The sequence below is a fragment of the Dufourea novaeangliae genome, unplaced genomic scaffold (assembly GCF_001272555.1).
Source record: "Dufourea novaeangliae isolate 0120121106 unplaced genomic scaffold, ASM127255v1 scaffold8, whole genome shotgun sequence".
Lineage (NCBI taxonomy): Eukaryota > Metazoa > Arthropoda > Insecta > Hymenoptera > Halictidae > Dufourea > Dufourea novaeangliae.
The window spans coordinates 3,917,332-3,939,646 of NW_015373923.1; the positions used below are offsets into that span (position 1 = coordinate 3,917,332).

Consider the following 22,315-nt stretch of genomic DNA (forward strand, 5'->3'; position numbering starts at 1 on the left):
GCGGTTTTGAATATCTTAACTATCGATTATTTCCCATCCAATTGTCTAACACTTTCTGGGAACATTTGGTTCGTTTCGAACGCAATCCGGGGATCTTCGATCGGTAAAAGTTTTTCGATTCACGAAGCAACTTGGCCCATATTTTCTTAATGAAAATCGATCGCGACATCGTACGTCCACAAGGGTGTCTATCGCCCCAAGCTCCGTGGTAACGATGTCCAATTTCTGCAAACTAATTACCTATATTTACGTCAAAGATCCTCGAGGATCGTGCGCGTACCGCGTCCAGCGATACGCATTCCCGAACGAAAGTTTCTAACGTCTCCTTGTTTTCCCGAAAACGCGACGTCCCGCTATTAATTCGACGAGAACATCCCCCCACCCCTCCCGCCCCGTAGCGTTTCATCGCGGAGCGTAGAGTAATTAATATTCGGTAACTAAAGTTTGTCCGTCGTTCAAACGCGCTATTTTCTAGCGGCGTGAATTATTAAATTACCGAGTATGCCCCGTACGAGATGCAGAACTGCTTAACGTTTCAATCTCTCCGGTTAACTACGCCACGGATACACGGGGAAACAATATCGTTAGACTTTCCACCCGAATATTCATTTACTCGCCTCAATATCGCGTTCGATGAACCATAGAGGGTTTTCCAGCTGATTTTATCGACTCCGCCTCGGTTCGACGAACTCGCCGAAAATTTCAGCTACGGAACGAACGACCTTGCCCTTGTCGTATCCGTTACGCGTTCGATAGTTCGAGCTCAACGGGTATCCAGCATGATCCGCCCTTACGTTTCTATTTCGTTGTTTGGAGGGAGGATCGATCTTAAGGTTTAATGGTCTGGAACTCGATCGGTGGAGTGGAGGAACGGATGGTGGGTGGGGCCAGAGGGTGAAGGTAACGCAAACGAGTCGAACGCGTAGTAGTCTACTACTGGTAGATGCGAGGGAACGGGAACCGGGCAGAAAGAAATTTATTTCCTGAATCCCCGGTTGCGCCCTGTCGTTCCAACTTTATTTCTTTCCCCGAGTATCGTTAACGAGTCCCCGTCATTATTATTCTTCTAAAGAGCGGAAGAATGGTTTCTGGAACGGGCTGCTGACGGGGCCAGTACCAATCGTCAACGATGCTCAGACTCATCGTGGAAACATTAAAAGTCGTGCCGTTGTCGAGGGTCACATCACTGCACGGTTTTCTATTTTTCTTTTTTTCTCTACCCTTTTGTCATTGGAGAAGCTGCCGCCGCATTTGTCTACCGCAGCTTATTAAAAAGCGACGAAACGTTCATTTCTGGTACCGCGAACGGGGAACAGAACTGGGGGTAGAGAGACAGAGAGGGAGAAAAAAAAAAGAGGTACGCGTGGGTACACGAGTACTCGAGTACTCGAGGCGCGTTCAAGTTGAATCAAGCGTAAAGATTCGAATGTGGTGGGCGTTACTCACGTTTTTGATCGTACTCTTCAGCTGTTTCGACGCTTTCCACCAGGTTAAAACGGCCGGCGGCTTGGATCCCGTGCTCTGACATCTAGTCTCGTATTTTCTACCCGCCGATAGAATCTCGTCCTTTCCCATGATTTCGACTTGCGGCGGCTTCACTGGAAACAGGTATCGGAAAATGCATCTGTCAAAGGATTGATTGTCGTCTCTGGTCGGCTAAATCACGACCTTCGTTCGATGTCGTCTTTCGAACGACGCTTGTCCTGAAGATTGGTATATAGGTAGGGGAAACCGGGGTGAATAGTAACGGGGGTAGGTTGTAACAGGGCTTTGAATTTTTTTAAATAAAAGAGACAGCACTGTGACAACAAATTATCAACAAATTCTGATAATTATTCTGACAAAATTCTGATGTTAACATGAAATATCTAGCTAAAATGTAGACTTTTTTATTTCATGAAAACCAAAAACTGTTACTTTCTACCCAGGTCTTCCCTGCGCGGAAAATTCGCAAAGATGCTAGAACTAGCGCAAGAACTAGCGGAATAAGGAACGGTGGTGATATCAGTCTTCAGGACCGAATGCATGCGTGCGGGTTCTTGCTTAGCTTTCCGAACGCGGAATGCTCACTCGCGATAACGATTATAAACCGGAATAATCGAAAGGTATGCTGGTCGAATGGTCCGATGGATTTCTTTCCTTATCTTTCAAGGATACGCTGCATGCAGTCCGAAATTACGTAGGGAGAAGCAGACGGAAGTTTAGCTTATTAAATGAAACGGACCGCGATAGCAGACTACAGCCGACCGTGCAAAGGTCCACTTCGAGAGCGCAAGAAAAGAACACTGGTTCGCGAAACTTTTCGACTCGGCCCCCGGGAAAGTGTTTCGGACGCGACTTCGAGGCCGGGACGCTGAACTTTTCCCGTCTCGAAGCTCTAACACTTTGAACTTAATAAGTTGTCGGTAATTATGCCGCGACGTTCCGCTCCTGGCCCTGAAGAGGTCTCAATTGCGACGGGGAAACTCCTTTCAGTAATTATGTCCCACTATTTCTCCGAACGGGGCTCCTTCGGCTGGAGAACAATGTTCACTCGTCGAGTCGGGTATTTTCGTAGCGAATCTGGTCCACGATAACCTTTCGTCGGGAGTGATTCATTATTAATTAGATGACGCAATTGCGGGCACGTGTCTGGCCAACGGGAAAATAACCGAGCATTAATTAAACGTTCGGCTAGGTCGGTACACGCTCGGTAACCGTCCGATGACGCAAAGGGATGGCGACCGTTCCTAGTTGTCGGTCTGTAATCATCCGTCATTGTTCGCGGCCGTTAAAGCGTTCGCAACTTGATGTCTACGCGTTTCACCGTTCTACGTTCCGTGCAGCACGACTAGGATGCGATGGTGGGCTGAATCTTTTAAGCGGGTCGATTAACGATCGCGGGACTTTACCCACCGCGAGATGTTCGTCTCCGGCCGCTGCAGCCGCAGCCGCCACGTCGGTGGGCGGAAAAGTTTTCGCTCGGGCTCGTTACGAGGCCACGGTTCGTTCTGCCCTTAGAAAGATTCTGATCGCTCGGCAACTTCTTCGGCTTCAGACGGCAGAGATAAATACAGTGGAGGGGCGAGCGTGCCTCGCTGCACCGCGAAAGATTTTCCAACTTTTCACTGATCCGTGCAAGACCCGGGGAAACTTTGCTCGGACGTAAATTTGCCGCAGCTAGGCGAGTCTACGGATTGGATCGCTTGAATAACCGTAGTTATGTCTCGCGGGGTGTGACGTTCGTCAAATCACATCGTTCAGCTGTTCTACCGTTCCGTAAGTGTCGAGCGTCGAGCGCTTCGATTGCTTTTTACTGTTCGTTAAAATATTAGAGAACGATCTATTGCCCAATATATGTTAAAAAATACGAACAACGCTCTTCGTTTGGGACTGATTTCGACGATCATTATATGGCACGCGATTACGACGTCGCGGGTTTAACATTAATTGGATCGACAGCCCGCCGCCTAGACGGATCTAAGCGTATCCAACGATTGATGACCGACATGCAAAAATTCGGTTCCGCGATGTTTTGTGCTCGTAGCGGAATTCCGCGTACGAAATTTTCGGTTACCGCCGCGGTGAACAATAAACCGAGCGAAATGGAAGGTACGCGTTATGCAGCGGGCTTCAGCCTCGTTCTAGCCGGTTGAAAACTGTGTCAGAACCAGACTATGCTCCGGCGAACTTTTTTGTTCTCCTGTGTCCACAATTTTGATGCACTTACTGATCCTGACAGTTTCGCGTGTTTCGAGACAGCAGCCGCCCGTTCTCTCTCCAAACAAAAACTTTCCACCGTTTCGCCCATCTCGGCGGAAATGAAACGAAGACTTTTGCCGATTACTCGCGTCTCATTTTCCCTCTTTCGTCCGTTCCGACTGTGCATGATTTTCGAAGAGGCACGAGAAAACGCGAACCGGTCGCGAGCGATCCGTTGTTCTCGTTGCGAATCGAACCACTCTGAAAGAAGAGAAGGGAACTGCAGGAAAAATGGAAGTGAAGGAGAAGGAACAGCCAGGAGCATGGGATGTACTTGAGATGACAGCGCGCGGCAAGAAAGATAAGTACAGTAGACTCGCGTTAAAGTAGCGGTAGGAACGCTCCAGTTCACACGCATTACGTACACACGTGCGCGCACCCTACAATCGATCGCCATTTGTAACGAAAGATGGATCGACGGGACTACCACGAGATCCTGCGTGACCACTGGCTCACGTTAAAGTAGCGTTTCCAAGAAAAACCCGCCTGGACAGCCTCGCACCGTTACTTTAACGCGAGTCTACTGTATCAGGTATACGTCCGCGTAATTATCATCGAATTCACAGGAAACGCGAGGGAGCAGGCAAAACAGTAGGAAAATTATTGCCAACGAGACTCGGAAGCGAGAATGAAATTTCGTTTGTAAATAAAAAATCGTAGTTCGTTTGTCGCCTGGCTCGAGAGGAACCGTGATTTCGATACATAGGTGTATAGTATGTACCTCTAACGCGGTCGGTTCTGCTTCCGGATATTCATCGCGCCCGTCTCATGGCTGGCCGTCGAGCCACCCTGTTTCCTGTAATTCGTGCTCTAAATTCGCCCGTAATCCTTTGTGCCGCTGCCACCAGGGCGTAGAAAAAACTATATGAAATCGGGCCAGGATTCAGCATTTTACCGCGCGTCGCTACTCCGGCGTATTTACGCTTTTAATATGTTTCGCGGTTGGTGTGCTCGGTGACGGGGGAATAATGTGCTTCGAGCGGTGAGAAGTGCGAGGGAAAGGAGCATAACGCCCGGGGAAAAGTAGACAGGGCCGTCCGAATGGGGGAGCAGAAAGAATCCCGGCGAAGTTTAAACGGCTCGTTTGTAGGTTAAGTCGGTTAGTCCTGGAACGAGCGAACATTACGGAACGATTCCGTATGCGTCTATCCTGCGAATCGTCGACTTAAGTGAAATTTCCTCGAGACCAGCCACGATTCTAAGTGATATTATTGCCGTGATTTGGCAGAGCCGCACGCGTCGTTCCCATCGTTACGTTCTAATCAAGGATCCTGTTAACCCCTTTTTCTTGCGACGTTTATACGAATCGACGATTCAATACGGTGTTTTTTTTTTCGAAGATTCGTGAACTTGAACACTGAACGACCCGATAAGATCGGTCTACCGTACAGCGATTCCGTTTGCATTAAATCGTTTACTTCTTATCGTGAAAAGATACTCGGTTCCTCTTGGAAATCCGTCGCTGTGCTGTTCGTAGTTGGACCGAAATTGCGCTGATTCGTTAATACCACGCGCGTTTTATCCTGATTCATCCAAAGTAAGGGCGGATGGTAAGATTATTTGCTCCCCGCGGGTTCAGTTATCGGGCACCGAGTTACGACGACCAAGTTCACTCGTCTCTGGCAGTCGTTTAAACCCTTTCGTTCTTACATGCCCCGGCGAAGGTACTTTCGAGAGTCGTTACTCGGTTTGCGACTCTGCGAACCCACAAATGTCTCGAGTTTCGTTTCCATTCGGAAAATCGTTGTCCTCTGAACGCTCGCGGCGATATACATACGTACGTGTGTGTGTAAACTTTGACGACCTAGGAAATCGTGTTTTTCGAGATTTGTGAACTAACGATCGAGTTTTCCTCGTGCGGAACGTGAAACTACATTCGCTTACCTTGCATTATTCGCACGGAAGAAGGCTCGTTAATGTTCGTACTAATTAAGGGGAGATCGATGACGTCTCCGGTTGGTCGATGAGTTTTCGCTGAATAAGATTTCTTTCATTGTTGGTCAGATATAAAGATTCACCGGCTTGTTATCGGAGACCACCAATTTTCCCGTATCAGGTTCTCCGATGTTCTATGCGCTAATGAAAATGAACCACTACGAATGGGAATGTTCCAGGGAGAAGTCTCCGTGATTCACGGTCGTTCTTTCCTTTTCTCGGTGCCAACGCTTTTCACGTGACGGTCTTGTTAGATCGGCAAATTATCGGGTCGCCGTCAAATTGAAAAGGAGGCTGTAACCGTAACCGAATCTACGGAGAAGCATTGGTCTTTCGAATAGAGCCGTCATTCTCGAATTCCGCGTTTCCCGATACAGAGCCAAATGCAAATGTATTCGATGCAAATGGCAAAGTTTTCGGTCGGCGCGGTGTCGCGTGCATGCGCCGTCTCGTTAAACTTTCAAGCTTGTCGACTAAGAATTGTCCAATTATTTGCAATTACGCTTCGTCGGCCGTTGCCAATTAGTCGAAGATTTATGAAAACAAGGAGACTTTATCGTTATCTCTATATCGTTACGTGTATCGTGTCTCGTCAGAAGAAACGAGAAAGACGGTCGAGGGAGTCGATTGAAGAACGGCTAATTTTCGGCTGCGATGCTTTACCCATCGTCTCGTTTATTCCGGGTCTTTGAAATGGACTTTGCGACCGACCAGTACAATCTGACGGGTCTCTACTCGCGTCCGCTAACAGAGGGGTCATATTTCAACATGAATTATTCCATTTTCCAGAAAGCTCCATCTCACGGGAATTTACCTTTGCGATGGAGCAAGCTCCGTGTTTCGAAAATCGTTTAAAAGTAGTACTCGTTTAATTCCTCAAAGTAATTTCTCTCTGCTTAAATGTGCCCAAGATTCTGTATAATGATATGTACCAATTAACATTAATAGAATCCCTGGGTTGTTTTAATGGAACGCGAGGAACGGTCGTAATCGTTTGCAAAGCTGTTCTAACGTATATAATCTATATCTATGCATTTATGTACATATGTATATGTATGTATAACACGATGAAACGTTCTTGAACGGTCCGTGAAGGGACGACTCGCGTTGCTCGACTAAACGTTTTTCATCTTCGGGTGGTCATGAAATATTTATAAAAAACATTTACGGCAAATTTATACACGGACTCGCTATCCCCCTTCCACCCTGCTTCGTTCGAATAAACGGCTTGGGCCGCTCGAAGATGGGATCGGCGCGCGCGTCTGCTCGTCCAGCGGCGCCCTCTTTAGCTCGTTAGACTTTCAAGTAGTTGCACCGAGTGGCTTTCGATTATTCGCGGCGTGCCTCATCTAAGCTGGCTCCAATTAACCAACGATCGAGAAACGAAGTTACCGGCGCGACGACGAGTTTCGATGTTTCATCTGGAAGGATGAGGCACGGAAGGGATCGGTAAGTTTCGAGTGGCCGTTAGACACCGTCCAAGAAAAATACGAGGAAATTCTCGAGCGGCTCGCCACTTACCGCGAAGTCAAGACACTCTTGTCGATCGCCTAGTCCTAGTGACTAGTGTAACACGACTTAACAAAGACAAATCGTCGCTCGAGTACCGGGAACGACGACGTTTGCCTTTCCCCACGACATTCGTAAAAAATCGACAAGCCCGGCGACACCAGCGTTTATTCTCGTAGCATTCCCTTTTTCTACCGAAGCGAATATTTTCGACGGCAAAAGGGACGAGGACAAATGGGAACGGTGGGAGAACGAAAGCGAAAGGTGGCGAAAAGTTTCGCCTTCGCGTCGAATCTCTCCTCTTCTTGGGGAATATTTTCTGCCTCCTTTAAAAGCGGTTTTCAGTTAGCGCGTATTTCCCAAGCGGCTCTTTTGCATTAACACCGACACCTTCGTCCAGAGTTACTCGGTTCGGTTTCTTCCTGTATCCGACACAGGCCAGACTTCCTGCGGCGCGGCGGGCAATTTAATTTAAACTTGTTTGTCCGTGGAGAAAGTTTCCCGTTGGCGGGGGATGAATCTCGAGCGCACCGATGAACCAGCGGGCCGGTGCCTATGAAATTATTAATATTAATTTCCCGACATCGACTGGAGACTTTTTAATCGAATCACCAACTATGCAAAATGCTAGCCAGGAATCCGAAAGAAGTCCGTTTCGTTCTTTCGCTGGACGAGTTCGAAAAATATTCGAGGCTGAATATCGACAAGATATCGATCGATAAAGCGCGAACGAAGAAATAACCATCTGTCTCGTTGATGAAACCTCCGTTCGGCTGGAAACACAAACACGGTACCTACTCATCGATTAATTTTCTTCATTGAGTTCTGGCGATCGAACGCATGGCAGAATTCACATCAATCCCCCGAATAAGATCGATTATGTCAGGGAACATGAAGCAAGAGTCCCGTCATCAACGACATCGGAGTAATTCTCCGATTCCGTTATAATAGCTGGTAAATCGTTTCAGCTTCATCCGATCGGATGTAACTACGGGTATAATATGTATTGTCGCTGATATTGCCATTTTCGATGGTCATTCGTAACGCGGACGTTTCGCGGAGAAAATACCTCGGAATTTTCGGCGCGTTTATTACAAATATTCACTCTCGTCTGGGTTAAAATCGTAAAAAAAGGCCGCTCGAAAACGCTCGAAAACGCTCGATACGCTTCGCTCTCGATCGAAGTGCTTCGATCGCTTTTATCCGACGCGGTATAGCGTGTACGAGATGTGGGGGAAAAATGGGGGAAAATAGAATTCGTTTCGCTTGTACGAATGCATATATGTACACATAACAGGTGAACATGCAACGAATTTTCTGTGGCGAGTCAAACGTTTTATCCTGAAACGCATTGCGACTCTGTGTTTCACGGTTAATCGGCGTCGTCGATTATATTATCGATCGTTTCGTTAGCATAACCGGGTCGGCTTTTACGGGCTGATCGTGAAAGAAAATTACCCATTGTACTCGTAAACAGATTAAACAGCGTTATTGAAATCTCCTGTCTTTTGATCTGGGTTAATTGCCATTACTTGGAAACCGATCTACCTTTTCAATTCGCAGCGCGGTTTGGAAACGATAATGACGTCGATGGCGTGCGCGTCTTTATCGGTGAACCGCGAGTATTGTTGCTCAGCGGGTCTCTTTACGAGGACCTCGTCGACAGACACCGACTAATTTGCTTCCTTTATACAGTTCACTAGCCCAGCCGTCGTTAATAATTAACGGGAATGAAAAGCGATAGATCCACTTACTGTAAAGTTCGATGATGACGGCAGTGGTGGGCGGCGGTGCTAAATGAGTATTGCTCGCCTTGCAGAACAATTTCGCGTGGTAGTGTCTTCTCGTGAGACCCCTCAGCGTCACGTTGCTTATGGTTACGATGTTGGTTTCGCCGGCTGGCCCTTGGGTTTCCCGAACCTCGGATGGCGTATCGATTACTTCTGACTCCAGATACCACGTTACACGGGGACTGGGCTTACCTAGATCGAAACAGACAAACAATCCATGAAATACACCGTAATTCACGCGTTTCGATATTTCTTCGCATCAGAATTGAAATTTCGATAGGTCTGTAACGGAGTACACCGTATCACCTGCACTACGAGCCGGATCGAAGGGTCTTCCGCGTGTCTATCTCGGGGAATGGTCTCTATCGGTTATCCATGGCAAACAGTTTGATTGTCGACCAGGACAATCCGAGTAGACGACGCACCGAGAACTGTGTCCTTGTCTACGGACGTGTATCAGAGGCTGCGAGCCAGTCGTCAATCACGTCGCTCGACGTGCCTTACCCGGTCGCGGGAATAGCGATCGCAATGGAAACCGCTCGGCGTCCGCTCGTCAATTTATTGGCCCCGATGTAGGTACCCGTCTGCGCCGACACCTAATTTCCCAGGTTAATTATTCGCGTAAACTTGTCGTCTAGGAATTGACAAACGCCGCCGTTCGTAATTACACGAGCACCGTGCCTTTCACTGGGTACACATAATCCACCGCGTCTCTGAAGATTCCACGGTGTCGCGATTTTAATTGACAGCAGGACCGACGCGACGGTTGTATCGACAGGATCGACGAGGATGGAAGTTTCGAAGTTCGCTGCTAATTCTACATATACATACACATACAGAGTAACATGTTTACCTACGACCAAGACAATACGTTGTTTTTGCAACGCGATAAATTCTACATGTTATCCTTGCATGCATTTCGTGATCGTGCTGAGTCTCTTGTTTTCGTTCCGAGAGCCCAATTACCGCTCGACTCTGGGTTTTAGTTAAAAGGCAAACACGCGCAAACTAGAAGCGATATGCGATTCAGTTACGTCCGGGCATAACTGTCGAAAACCGCGAGTTTCCAAACACGGAGTATTCTACGATCACACTTACGATAGCAACGGTAACAGCAACGTTTTCGTTTGCTCGTTCTGCGATTAACGTTGTTCGTGTTACTTTGTTTGAAAATATGTAGCTGCGCGTATGTAAAACAATTCGGTCGGATCGAGTGGGTGAGCTGTGTACCGCGCGTGAATTATCGTAGTAACGCGGGGATCCGGTTTCCCCGAGCTGGTCGAGAACCAGTTTATTCGAAAAGCCAGAAAAGGCGAGTGTAGCTGGGTCTACAAACCGACAGAGGCGAGGGATTTCTAGATTCTAGGTTCTAGAGTTCTAGATTCTAGAGTATGCAGCTGGATGGTGAGAGGGTGAGTGGTGAAGCCGAGGTGGAGAGAGGGAGAGATAAAGAGAGACCGAGGGAACGAACCGTACTGGTGGAAAGGGGAATCGAGGGTGAATGTCACACGCTCTCGACTTTCCGGTTTGCGTCGCGGGGAATTATTTCATTGCCTCTGTGAGAGGCGGAAGTAGAAAAGGTGGAAGTAAGGGTGGTAGGGATTGCCGGAGGAAAGAGGAGGAGGAGTAGGAGGATCTTTATTGCTCTCCGGGCTTCCACCTGGTATCATGGATGGCGCAGGTATATATCACGAGGTTCGCGGGCTGGATACGACTCGGTCGTAATAATGTTACGCGACAGCGAAGGAGGCACACAATAAGAAACGAATTTTAGTGGCTCTCGACTGTGTCCGCTACATTTATACGAGCCCAGATGATTCCATTCTCCGCCGAAACCTGTTATGGGAAAGCGAATGACGTCTTTCTGATTTTAATTCGTCGTAAATTCGCGTTCGCCGGCATGCGGCGAGGAACGAAGCAGTAATTCCAAGAACTTCTCGGCATGTGTAAAGTATTCATTGCGGGCGACGCGATCGTTCAGAAGAGTAGCACCTCGCGGGCAATACCTCGATTATTGCTGCGTTTCGAGAGTCTTAACGACGTCTGATAGGGGTAGTATACGTGGCATGTATTTGGAGTACGGTTGCTCCAGTGGTACTGCTTCTAACATTTTAATGGCAAACAAGCTCGTTCGCGGTAATCAAAACTTCTGCCCCGTAACACTCGATTTTCAGTTCCGAGAAGGTTCATTTTTACCTTCGATCGTCGACCCTTTAAATTTCAGCGCCTATCGACCGTCAGAGGTTGCTCGATATATTTCGCCATAACACCAGAACGAAGCGTGGGAACAATGAATGAAAAACGCGGTGCGGCGTGTATAGATATGTATGTATGCACGTTTCTGTGTACGGATACATATGTATGTATACCCGCGGGTTATAGGCCACGTTGAAACAAACATTTTACCACGCGTCGCTGCAAAATTGCTTTAGGGATGACACTCGAACAATGCTGCGAAAAGGTAGTATGTAAATATGTATGTATGTATGTATTTGTGTACGTGGGAAAGGTGACGCATGGAAAAGACTGAAGACAGTAAGTACCTATATTGTGTAACAACAAAACGCGATTAAAATGGACGCTCGCTCGTACACACTAAGCTTCTCGATCGCGCATCGTTGATCGCGGGTTCGTTCATCGAGAATTTTACGTGCTTGTTCTCGTAACGAGAACTTGATCCGAGTTAATCGTTACCGATTAATTTTCATCCTTCGGTCCATCGTACAAAGGTTTCGTGGAACGATACGTTCCGTGATCAGTAAAATAAATTAAAGCTTCTAATGAGAACTCGGGTGGTTCCGTTTTGTATATGATTTGTTCGAGACGTTGATTGAGACGTTTGAGCTCTGTTTGGTCGGGGTTTTTCGTTGATATCTCGTTAACAAAGCCTCGGATAACACTTTCGTTCAGGAAAAAGTTGTTTCAATTCATTCCAAGAACACATCATTTCCGAGAGGCGAAACTATTTTGGGACATCCTGTATACCTTCGAGTACCAACTGCACGCGAACGATCGTGATAGTTGATACGAGATTTTTCCCATCAAATGTCTTTATCTGTGGAATTTATGTAACACACTCTCGACCGAAGCGTCGCCGTGTAAACAGACGGCAGTCTGGCTTCTCCGGTGAATATGAAACGGGTTATTCACCAAACATGGAAGGTAAACAGGCAGGAAAATATAAATTCGTAAAAAGCTCTCGTCGGATTTGCCGCAGTTCCTCGTGTTCGTTTATTTCAGAATTTCATCGACATCGCGACCCTTTCCGTACCTGTCCACGGCACGAACGAACGCGTGCTTGCAGAAGAAAACTGTCGGGTTAAGTGGGAAGTTGGTTTCACCGTCGAGCGACAAATCGCTGGCTGGAAGAATCGCCGGTTGCCAGCGAGCGCGTGCCTTGCACCCTTTCTCGTGGCTCGAGGAGAAAAAAATTCGAAGAACATTTCTTGCCGAATCGACGAAAGTTCGAGCAGACGCCAAGTTTCCGCGTTAATTTCCTCAATTCCATTATTCAAAGTAATGTCGGACATTTAATGAAAGTTAAATATTTTGGGAAGTGTGTTCCATTAGGTGACGAGTCTCTTAAAAACTTGCAGCAATTAATGGCCTACGAAAACGCATCTGGGTTCATCATAGGTGGTATCGATCGACAGTTATTAGTAGACTGTCGATTTTTATGCAAAATTACACTTTTTAAAGTAATTTTTTAATACAACAGCAAAGATAGGAATTTCTTTCTTCTCTGGAATATGTTATTGTGCTGATAATATAGTAAAAAACACATTGCACCTGAAAATCCGCAGTCTAGTTATTAGATTGTTCGATCCCTCGAGTGTTGTATCCCCGTGAAATTCACGTAACACGCATTCGTAAATTGGCGAGGTAATGAATTTTTATGTAGAGCATGGAATATCGCGAGTTCCTCTTTATGGTTCGAACGTGTACAGATTTTTCATCGAGTCCCGGTCATTTGTGTCGGGAAACAAGGTCAAACTGGTAGTTCGATGGAAAGCCGGCTCTTTGTCGTCGCGAGTTCGCGAGTTTGCGAGTTCGCGAGACCATGATGTGTTTTAAAATCGCGGGTATCGACTCGAAAACAGTCTCCCACGCGACTGTCACATTCGGAAAGACTGTTCTTGGTTGCGCTTTCGTCGCAAATGTCGTGGCTTCGCTGGACAATGATTGGCCGACGAAAGGTTGGATATGTTGACGCGGGGCAGAATGTCTCGCGAGATCGAGGATCTTGTCGTTAGAATGCCAGTGTTCGGGGATTAAAATTGGCGGTGCTCCAGAGAATTCATCGCGCGACGCGACACCCAGCTCCGCGAGAATCCTCGGAAGGAAAAACCGGGCCGTCGGGCTACTCCTCTAGCCTCTTCTTCGCTTCCCTTCTTCTTCATTCGCCAGTCGTCTTCTTCCTTCTTCCACTTCGTCTATTTCGTTCCGTGCTTGGTTCGAGAGTACGCGAACGTCGCGCGCCGCACCGTCTCTAAATGGAATTGGCCTCGCGCCAGTGAATACTCGCGGTTCAAGGAAATAGGATTTCCCGTTCGGTACGCAAGATTCGAAAGACGTTTGCGCCTCCGCAATCTCTTCTCCAGCGATTTACGCGCGATCGCTTACGCGTGGAGATTTTCTCTCTTGCCAGATGCCGGGCCCCGGCAGATAAGAACTACTGCGCGAAACGCGATTCGTTCGTCCTAACTCGCTATATCGCCTTTCGCGACATTTTTTACCCCTCGAGTAGCATCTTCGCCAAACATTCCTTCTAATCTGTCCGATCGTATCGTTAGCATGCTCGAGAGCGGATAGTGATAAATGTACGGCGTCGTTTAATTTCTTCCTGCCAGCGGAGGCGGCATTTTTCTATTAAACTTTGTCGGCGAACAAGTTTTCCGGAGTAGCAAAGCCTCGGTTCAACGCTGTCGCCGTACAGTTTGATCGAGTGTGAAGGATGGGCGGATGCTACCCACGGGTCTTTTATAAATGATGCGCACCTGCTTATGATAATTCGTTCTGCTCATCGCCTAGAAACAGTTTCGTCTAGAAGCGATCCATTATTCTTAGGATCGGTATTGGAAGCGGGACGGAGCTTCGTCGACCTCTAACTAATTAATACATGCGGACGAAACTCCGCACTGCACCGCGATGGATTGCTTTCTCGCGATACAAATGGCGATTGGTCGAATAAAAAGATTTACGGGCATACGCGAAACAAACGAGAATGACGTTAGTCGTTAATCTTCTATGTAAAGTGGACGGTTGACACTCACCTCCGTGAACCTCGCAGACAAGGAACAGATCGGCTCCTTCCGGATACGCTTCGAGGAGTTTGCTCATGTCCCTCCTCTTTGCGTCGTAGATTATCGGCTTGGCTGGTGGTACTGCGAACAGAAAACAGAAAAGACGCGAGTATTAATAGATCCGAGACGACGCGTCGAATGGAAACGATAGAAGGGAGGAAACGGAATAGGAGCGTGACCTCGCGACACGGACTCGGACACGATGCGACGCGAAGGAAAATGGCTTCCACTCGACTCGAAGCTCCCGCTTTCTCCTCTCGTTCCTTCTTTTTCTTCGATTCTTTCATCAACCCGGCTTGGTTCGCGATACACCAACCGCGGTGAACGCAGACAGGCCGAGTTTCATCCCGACCTGACGCGTGCTTCACTGGATGCTCGGTGGAAATTGCCTCCGGCTATTGTCGTGACAACGTCATGGCTCGAAGTATACACGTACCGCGATCTCTTCCAGTTCCGTCGTACACGCGGGGAACGAGTTCCATCCGTTTTCTCCGGTTTAACCGTGCCATGCAGGAGAGAAGAAAAGTCTGCCTTTGCCTCGCAAGTTTAGCAAAGTCACGAGAAACGGTACCCGTTTATGTATATTTTGGATGGCGAGGCGATAAAGAACTGTGTACATGTACCGAGACACAGTAACAGTAACAATAGCCTCTGAAACGTTCGTCGTTCCATCGTCCAGTTGCTGGAGTTGCTTTCGATACGCGATCTTTTCGACTCACCTTCGAATGCTCCTTGTCTCCTACGGCTCTTGCCAGTTATCATTTTTTATCTCGAGTACGAAGTGAAGAGGTTTTGTGATCGAAACTCACACGATTATTCGGATTTATATGAGACTTTATAACAGAGGTACAATTCTATTACTTTTTTTCCTCGTCTTTTCGGTAACACTCTCTCCACTATTCGACTTACTTTTTTGAGAGACGTGCCTCTCTCTTCGTCATCGTCGTCACCTCGTGTGGTCGTAGATGCCTCCATCCCGGACGAGCCCCCAAATGTAGGAGCGTTGGAAAAATGAAAGGTCCCAAGCGTAATTCGAACTCACGACCTCCGGCGCCGAAAGCAGAGACTCTACCCACTGTTCCACGGAACCCTCCTATTTTACAAAGATGTTATTTGCTCCTTTGTTGGGTATGGAGTTCCCGATCCCACATAATCGTATTTGTTCGAAAAGCCGTAAAATCGTAAGCGATCGTTCGCGTGGATCGATCCGCGTAACGCGACGATACGGTAGGTACCTATGCAAAGGATTCTCGTTGCGACATCCTTTCTCCGGAGAACGACTGCCGTTTCGGCGCCGTGATGAGCAGTGGCAGCGAAAGAAAAGAGGAAACGACGAAGTGGTCTTGGATGCGAAAGACTCACCGATCCCTGGAGTCTGTGCAACGGACGGACGTCGTAATCTTGGTCGAGATTACAGCCGGGCCGCCCAGGACGGCGGTTTAGCGTCGCTAATGCCGGCATTCACGACCTTTTATAGCGCGTTTATCCACCGCCTCGAGACACCCACCCTTTTTCTTGCAACTCAATGTTCGTCGGCCATGCCATTGTTCTTTCGAGAATCGAGTCGTTTCCTTATGAAAACACCGTTCTATTGTTCCCGGTCGAACGTTCAATTTTCAAGGAGAATATCCTGTCGTTGCACGTGGTCTTAAGTTATTCTCCCGTCAGTTCCGATTCCGAACACCACGGTTCTCGAACACCGCGGGATCCTTCGTCCCGGTTTTCTTATTTTCTGGAACCACGATATCGACGCGTCTCATTCCGTTCCGTTTCCTTGTCGTCGAGGATCTGCTGCGAACGACCCGTTTAGAAATATTCTTCGGCGGACGCAAGTAGAACGTAGAAATCGGTACGCCTCACGAAGACTACGACGTATTTGGATTCACGTGTTTCTATGGTTTCTGAAAGCGACGGTACATTGCGGTCCGTGTAGTCGCAACGTACAACAGGTGTACTCTATTTCGTAGGTAATCTATTCCGAAAGAAATAGGTAAACGAGAGAACAACAGAGCGAAAGAGAAAGGGGGAAGAGTAATGTACGAGAGGCTGGGTCACGGTTTTCGCGTACCGACAACAGAGCGAAAGAGAAAGGGGGAAGAGTAATGTACGAGAGGCTGGGTCACGGTTTTCGCGTGTTTTCATAATCAGTACATTTATACAGACAGATTGTACCAGCGTTCACTTGAACCGGCAGGAAAACCTCGTAAAGCGTAAGAAGGGATCGGATGGGATGGGATGGAATGGGCTGGGTTACGCGAAGCGATTTCACAGAGAACGGTCTTTCCCGCTTTTATTCCGATGAACACCATTATTCAGACTTTCTGACGAATTCCGATCGTAAAGTTTTATATTCCGGCGAAGTCGTGTTACGCTCGACGGGTACCGTGGTCCCCGGACGATGCGAAAAACCAGAAATTACCGTGATAATCCGACGGCTAAATATTCGGTGCTCGTCGTTCTTTCACTCTACGGGATCGTATTTTTTTCAACAATCTCGAGGAACCTCGGAGCTTGGCCGAAAACGCGGGACAAAGTCTGCGAAAATATTTTCAAATCGTGTCTCGACCGTGGATAAACTTCCCGAGAGCAAAGATCTTCTCGTTGGGATTTCTGTCGCGTTCGACGTCTCTCGATGTTCTCTTGGTACGTACAAAGAAACCTCTATATCCTGAGGTAACGCGAGAAACAGATCGGAGAAACGAACGAGAGCTGTGAAAGAGATTTCGATCCGCGGGACCGAAAGGTGGAAGGTTTCGTGACAGGGGCGGCTGAACGACAGCGTGTAAACCGTTTAGCCGCTGGCAAGGCACGATGGCACAATGGCCGACTCGCGAATCCGGTGGACCGAGAAAATATATTGCTAATAGGGTTTGCAACACGGCCCGTTAGTCGAGGAAGTAATGCTTTACCGCGGCGGCACACGTTAAGCTCGTTTAACGAACTCCACTTTCCTACTTCCACTTTCGTCCTCTTTCTCACCCCTCGACACGCTCGGACTTTCCAGGACACCGATCAGATTTATCGACTTCCAGACTTTATCACGCACTCGCTATTGAACTCTCCAGTTCTTCGAGAGATTTAGTTCCTCTCTCGAGTGCATTCGTTGTGGATTCATTCCTTCTCCTCCAATAGACCCCCAGTCACCGGGCCTTTTTTCCTATCCGTTAGCTACGCGTTTGATCGCGACGAGAAAACTCGGACGGATCGGTAGTGGCCGTTCATTTCGGTCTCGTGACTCGTCACGGTTGACGGTGAAATACGCGCGTTCGTTGTCTTGCGACTGGAGGGGTGTGTTTCGACCCACGGGAGTCGGATGCAGTGCTAATGGACGCGCGACACCCGAAGGGTGGACAGCCAGCTGAGTTTATAGAAGACAGGAAACTACGGGAATGCGAATTTCACCGAGCAGTTCCAGTCCCGTCACGTTCGACGAGTTTCTAGAGTCCTTCGAGCTGCTAACGTCTCGCCCTGCTCCTTATTTCGTCGACTCTGTGTGTATCGTGCCGTAGGTAACGGCGTTGGTGGCTTGTCTCTTTAAGTACGTGCTACCACCTCGACGCTTATACATACATATACGCGTCGGTTTTGCGTCGCGTCGTGAGCGCAGCACCGACACCGTATCGTGTCGGCGGGCCACGCCGCGACGCGCAGCTCCGGGACGTTATGCACGATCCGTCGTGCATTTGTTTACCCGTGCGTGTTTGTTCGTTTCTGTATAGGCGAATATCCGCTAGTATATAGTTTCTACACGTTTTCAGACGGGTCTGTGTACGAGATACTGTACCTAGTACACGATGGGTACGTGCAGGAAGACCCGGCGAGCAGCTATCTCTTCCTCGCCACGATCCGGATGCACCATTTGCGGGATATTCTCCGACGCTATCGGACCACGACGTGCTCCACAGAGCGACCGTCCTCCTTTCCCCTTCGTGGACCCGGGACACCTATAGATTCAAACCTGTCGTCTGTTCCTCCCGCAAAGCTGTATTCGTTTGACCTCCACCGACGATTACCGTGATTTCGATTTTCCTCTCTTGACCTCGAGACGGAAGCCTGGTCGTAATCTAGACGCTTGCCGTGATAACGTCGGCTGAGATCAACGATATGTACCATATTTCACCGTTGTCTTCGAGACTAATGTGTATAGGGTTCGTACAGTCTTCTACTAGCTTAAGATTCGCTGACGGAGAAGCAGCAATATTAGTGTAGGGTAATTTTCGTATGTAATCATTGCGAACGTAATTTTATATTTATATGTGTGATAGTGATCGTTTTGTATTCATTGCCGTCGTGAAGGGTTGAGTTGTGTATAACAAGAGGCAGTTGGTTGCATGTGTGATAGAGAAAAGAGTGAATCGTGGCAATGCCGATCGTATTTTCAGTGGCCTTTTTCTAGCAATAAAGACGGACGGTACAGAAAACGCAGACGACATAATTTTGACGAATTGTATTAATGAGTTTAATTATAGTGTTACGTATTGTGTTTGCGAAAAAGGTGGCTTTTGCCCCACCCCCTTCCTTCCCAGAGATATCAAATTTTCGCGTAATATTTAATATTGCAGTACAATTTGAAACACGACCAACAGTTCTATTAACAAAACGCAGATATTTTCAACAATTTATGACTTTAAAAACAAAATAAAGTGTGTCTGGCTACGTACAACCGTTTTCACTGTGGCAGTCGATGTGTTAATATTTTTACCCTCCTCCACCCCTGACTAATAATTTGGCTATGCTCACGGCCAGAGTCTCTGTTCTTCCTTTCTTTTCCGTTTCTCTCCAATTCGGTTGCGATAAGTAAATCGTAGAGGGTAAGACAATACAGATTCGGACAGTTCTGGTTTATCGAATTCTCGCGACGCGACCGTTGCATTCTGTTATTTTCGCGTCGCAACAGACACGTGAAGAGGATATAGCCGTACACGTCCGTGTGTGGTTGTGTGTGTACACGTGAGTCACAGCGGTGGGCGTTTGGGGTGGACGGCATCAACCATCTTCCGCGTGTTGGCGACTGGCTGCGTGACTTGGGTATCGGGCCGAGACCACGTAACGATTACCGTTAAAAATTTAGGAAAATTCCTGCTGGGCGGGCGATGTTATTTTTATGCGAGCGTGCTACAGCTATGGCGGTCGCCGCGCCGCGTCGTTTCTCCGATATGCGCCACACGTATTTCTTTGTGTATTCTCCGAAACGCTTTTCCCCGTCCGATTGTATTCCCCGTTGCATGTTTCCCGAGGATACCGTCCGAGATGCAGCATTTCTCGTTCGAACTTTGCAGGGGAATCGGTCCTGGCGTCGCATCGTGTCGGTGTTGCATCGAATCGAACGATTATAAGCAGACGGCATCTGTCTCGAGTTGCAACGCCGAGGGACGATGCAACACTCGATGCACCGAACACTTGTGCGAAGAAAAGTATCCGTGAATGCAGGCGACAGGTTACGGAAGCGTGACACCTCGAGATCTCGGCCCTGTCGCTTTTTTTCGCGGTTACCGATCCGGGAATCTGTTTATTTCCGAAAGTGGCCACTCACCTGGCTGCTCGATCTTCCTTTCAGGCGAGAACGGCGTGGCCCCCCATAAATTCTCGGCAATCTACGCGTCCACTCGTCCGTAAATCTTCGGTTTTTATTTCTCGGCCACGGCTGTATGAAGCGACAATTAAAGTCCGCGTTTTAATTAAAGAACTCTGTCGAGCTTATTTACAACCTCGTCGGGATTTCAGCGGGCGTAAATGATTCAGCGCACGAACACGACCCGAATGGAAAAAGGGGGAAGAGATCGCTGTGCCGCGTTGCAATTTCCATGCACCACCGACAAATTGTGCCGCTCGAGTTTTCGCTACGAATTATATTCCTTTAAATCGCTCGTCATGCAGGTATATATGTATCTATTCCTCGGAGAGGGCGTCGCGTCGTGGCGGACTGGTCCGTTTCTTCGTCGACGTCACGCCCGACGTCATATCGCCGTAATAATTTATATCGACCGAGAGAAACGACCTTCCATCGCGCACTCTCGGAAAATTAATAACTTTCCAGTTCGAGCGCACGCGCGTTAATTTCGTACATACTGATTCCAAGTTGCAAAGTACATAATTACGTACGCGTGTAGCGCGGCCGTGTTGTGTTTCGCATAGGCAATTGTTTCCTTATCCGACGAGTAATGCGAGTCGATGCGATTTCGTCATAGACATAGAAATATAAACTGCGCATCTCGCTGAAACGAACTACCCAAGTTTATAAAGAGGTAGATGATAGCTTTTGGATGACTTGGCATCTCTTTTTAAATCTAACAAGGGAAGGCACGGAAGTGTCCACCTCCGATTTTGATAAAACTTCGTATGTCTGTTAAGCAGTCAAAATTAAGGGATACGTATTTTTTTTTATCGGCTGAGACGCGACTTTAAGAGGTGAAACTACCCCTCGAAGTTTGGATCCGAAATTTTTATGGTATAAACAAATTATATTTTGGACAATTTGTTAACACCATATTATTCTAAATCAAAAATCGCAAACCTCGTCCAGTAGAAGTTTCCATGTATCTCTGGTTTTTGAGATAGTACTTTCGGGTCGAAACTTCGAGGGGTGGTTAATTTAAATTAATCCTTCTCTTTCTATATATTTCTATGTCTATGGTTTTCGTCGAGTAAAGGTTCAAATTTCAACTGCCTCTGTTTCCACTTTCGCACGCAACGGTGACGAACCGTTCGGTCATGGGGACCGCCTTCATTTTTGAACAGCTCGTCGCGAAACCGTCCGTCGAATCGACGAACGATAAAAGTTGTCGAACGAGAATTCCCGCCTGCCTGTCGTTCCGCCAAACCGGAATAGAAACACGGTAGTGTTTTATGGTTTGCGCCTTCCACGGAAATTGGATGTTTTACGAACGCCTTCGACTCCGAGCAAACGTGACCGAGGAAGATAGACTCGGTTCACAGTTTCTTCCTGCCTTCCGCTCTTACGTTATTCTTTCGAAAGGTCTCTCCCTCTCTCTGTCCCGTGTACCTTTTGTTTTTCGCCGCTTCTATTGCTCGCCGCGGAGTCGTCCATTTTCTTACCGCAGCGTCGAACGTTTGCGTTTGACAAGCAATCCTCAGCCTCGTATCTCGGACGCAAGGGGCAGCCCTCCGCCATTCTGTTACTTTCAAGCGTGGAAACTCGAAACCTAGCGATCGTTTACCTCTTTGTTTGCAGCTGACGATAACTCTCTTCCGTGTAACCGGATATAAGCGTATTTCCGGTGCGGCAGCATCCAGGCTAACGATAATGGTAAGTTCAGACACGACGAAATCCGCGCGTTTCGTCCGTGCGGTTCGAACCGCGTGGAAATTGTTGGCTGTTTAGACACAAGCTGGGGACACGCGGATATCGAGCTCATGGTCATTTTTGTTCAGGATCAAAATGAAAATCGAACAAGTACTTTGTGTGCCGATACTTGGCCAAAAAAAAATATACGAAGATAAAGGAAATATTGGGTACATCCAATACTAACAGACCTAATTTCATGCAATATAATGTAATTAATTATATATTATTATATATATAATTCTAAATTCCATGTAACTCGGTGTCGAAGCGCTCCACCATGACTATGCAAATAACACACGTTCGATTCGAGCGGTTTCCACGCGATAACTGAACACCATCGAAGAGCTAACTTTTTCCACACGATCTAACTTTCTGCGGTCGGTCGGCGACGACCATGTGGATTTTTTATCCCTGCGGATAAGTATGAACGACTACATGGAAACTTATACGAATAGGATCCGCGCGAATTCCGTCGTGTCTAAATCTACCCTAAGCGGCACGAGACAACTCGCGACATCGTTCTACAGACAGACCTGATAAGCATTCGCGGTAGTATACGAGAAAAGTACGGACGAAAACAACAGCCAACAACGAAGAAAAACTCGTTCCATTTAATGGCGAAAATTGTGTTTTACCGCGATACCAGCGAACTGAATCGTGGAATGTCTGCAGATAATAGCTGCACATTGCACACCGATATAGCGGTGTGATTTATTCATGGAATATAGGTA

General features: G+C 47.7%; 1 protein-coding gene across 1 annotated transcript in view; it reads right to left on the bottom strand.

Annotated features, from left to right (window-relative positions):
- Positions 1-22,315, bottom strand: part of LOC107194892 (hemicentin-1-like) — a 98,666-nt gene that overhangs the window by 41,409 nt on the left and 34,942 nt on the right. The window contains exons 4-6 of the mRNA XM_015584605.1: positions 14,249-14,359; positions 8,940-9,167; positions 1,447-1,598 (exon numbers count right to left, since the gene is read on the bottom strand). Of these exons, the coding sequence (XP_015440091.1) occupies positions 1,447-1,598; positions 8,940-9,167; positions 14,249-14,359 (491 nt within the window). The remainder of the gene's footprint in view (positions 1-1,446; positions 1,599-8,939; positions 9,168-14,248; positions 14,360-22,315) is intronic.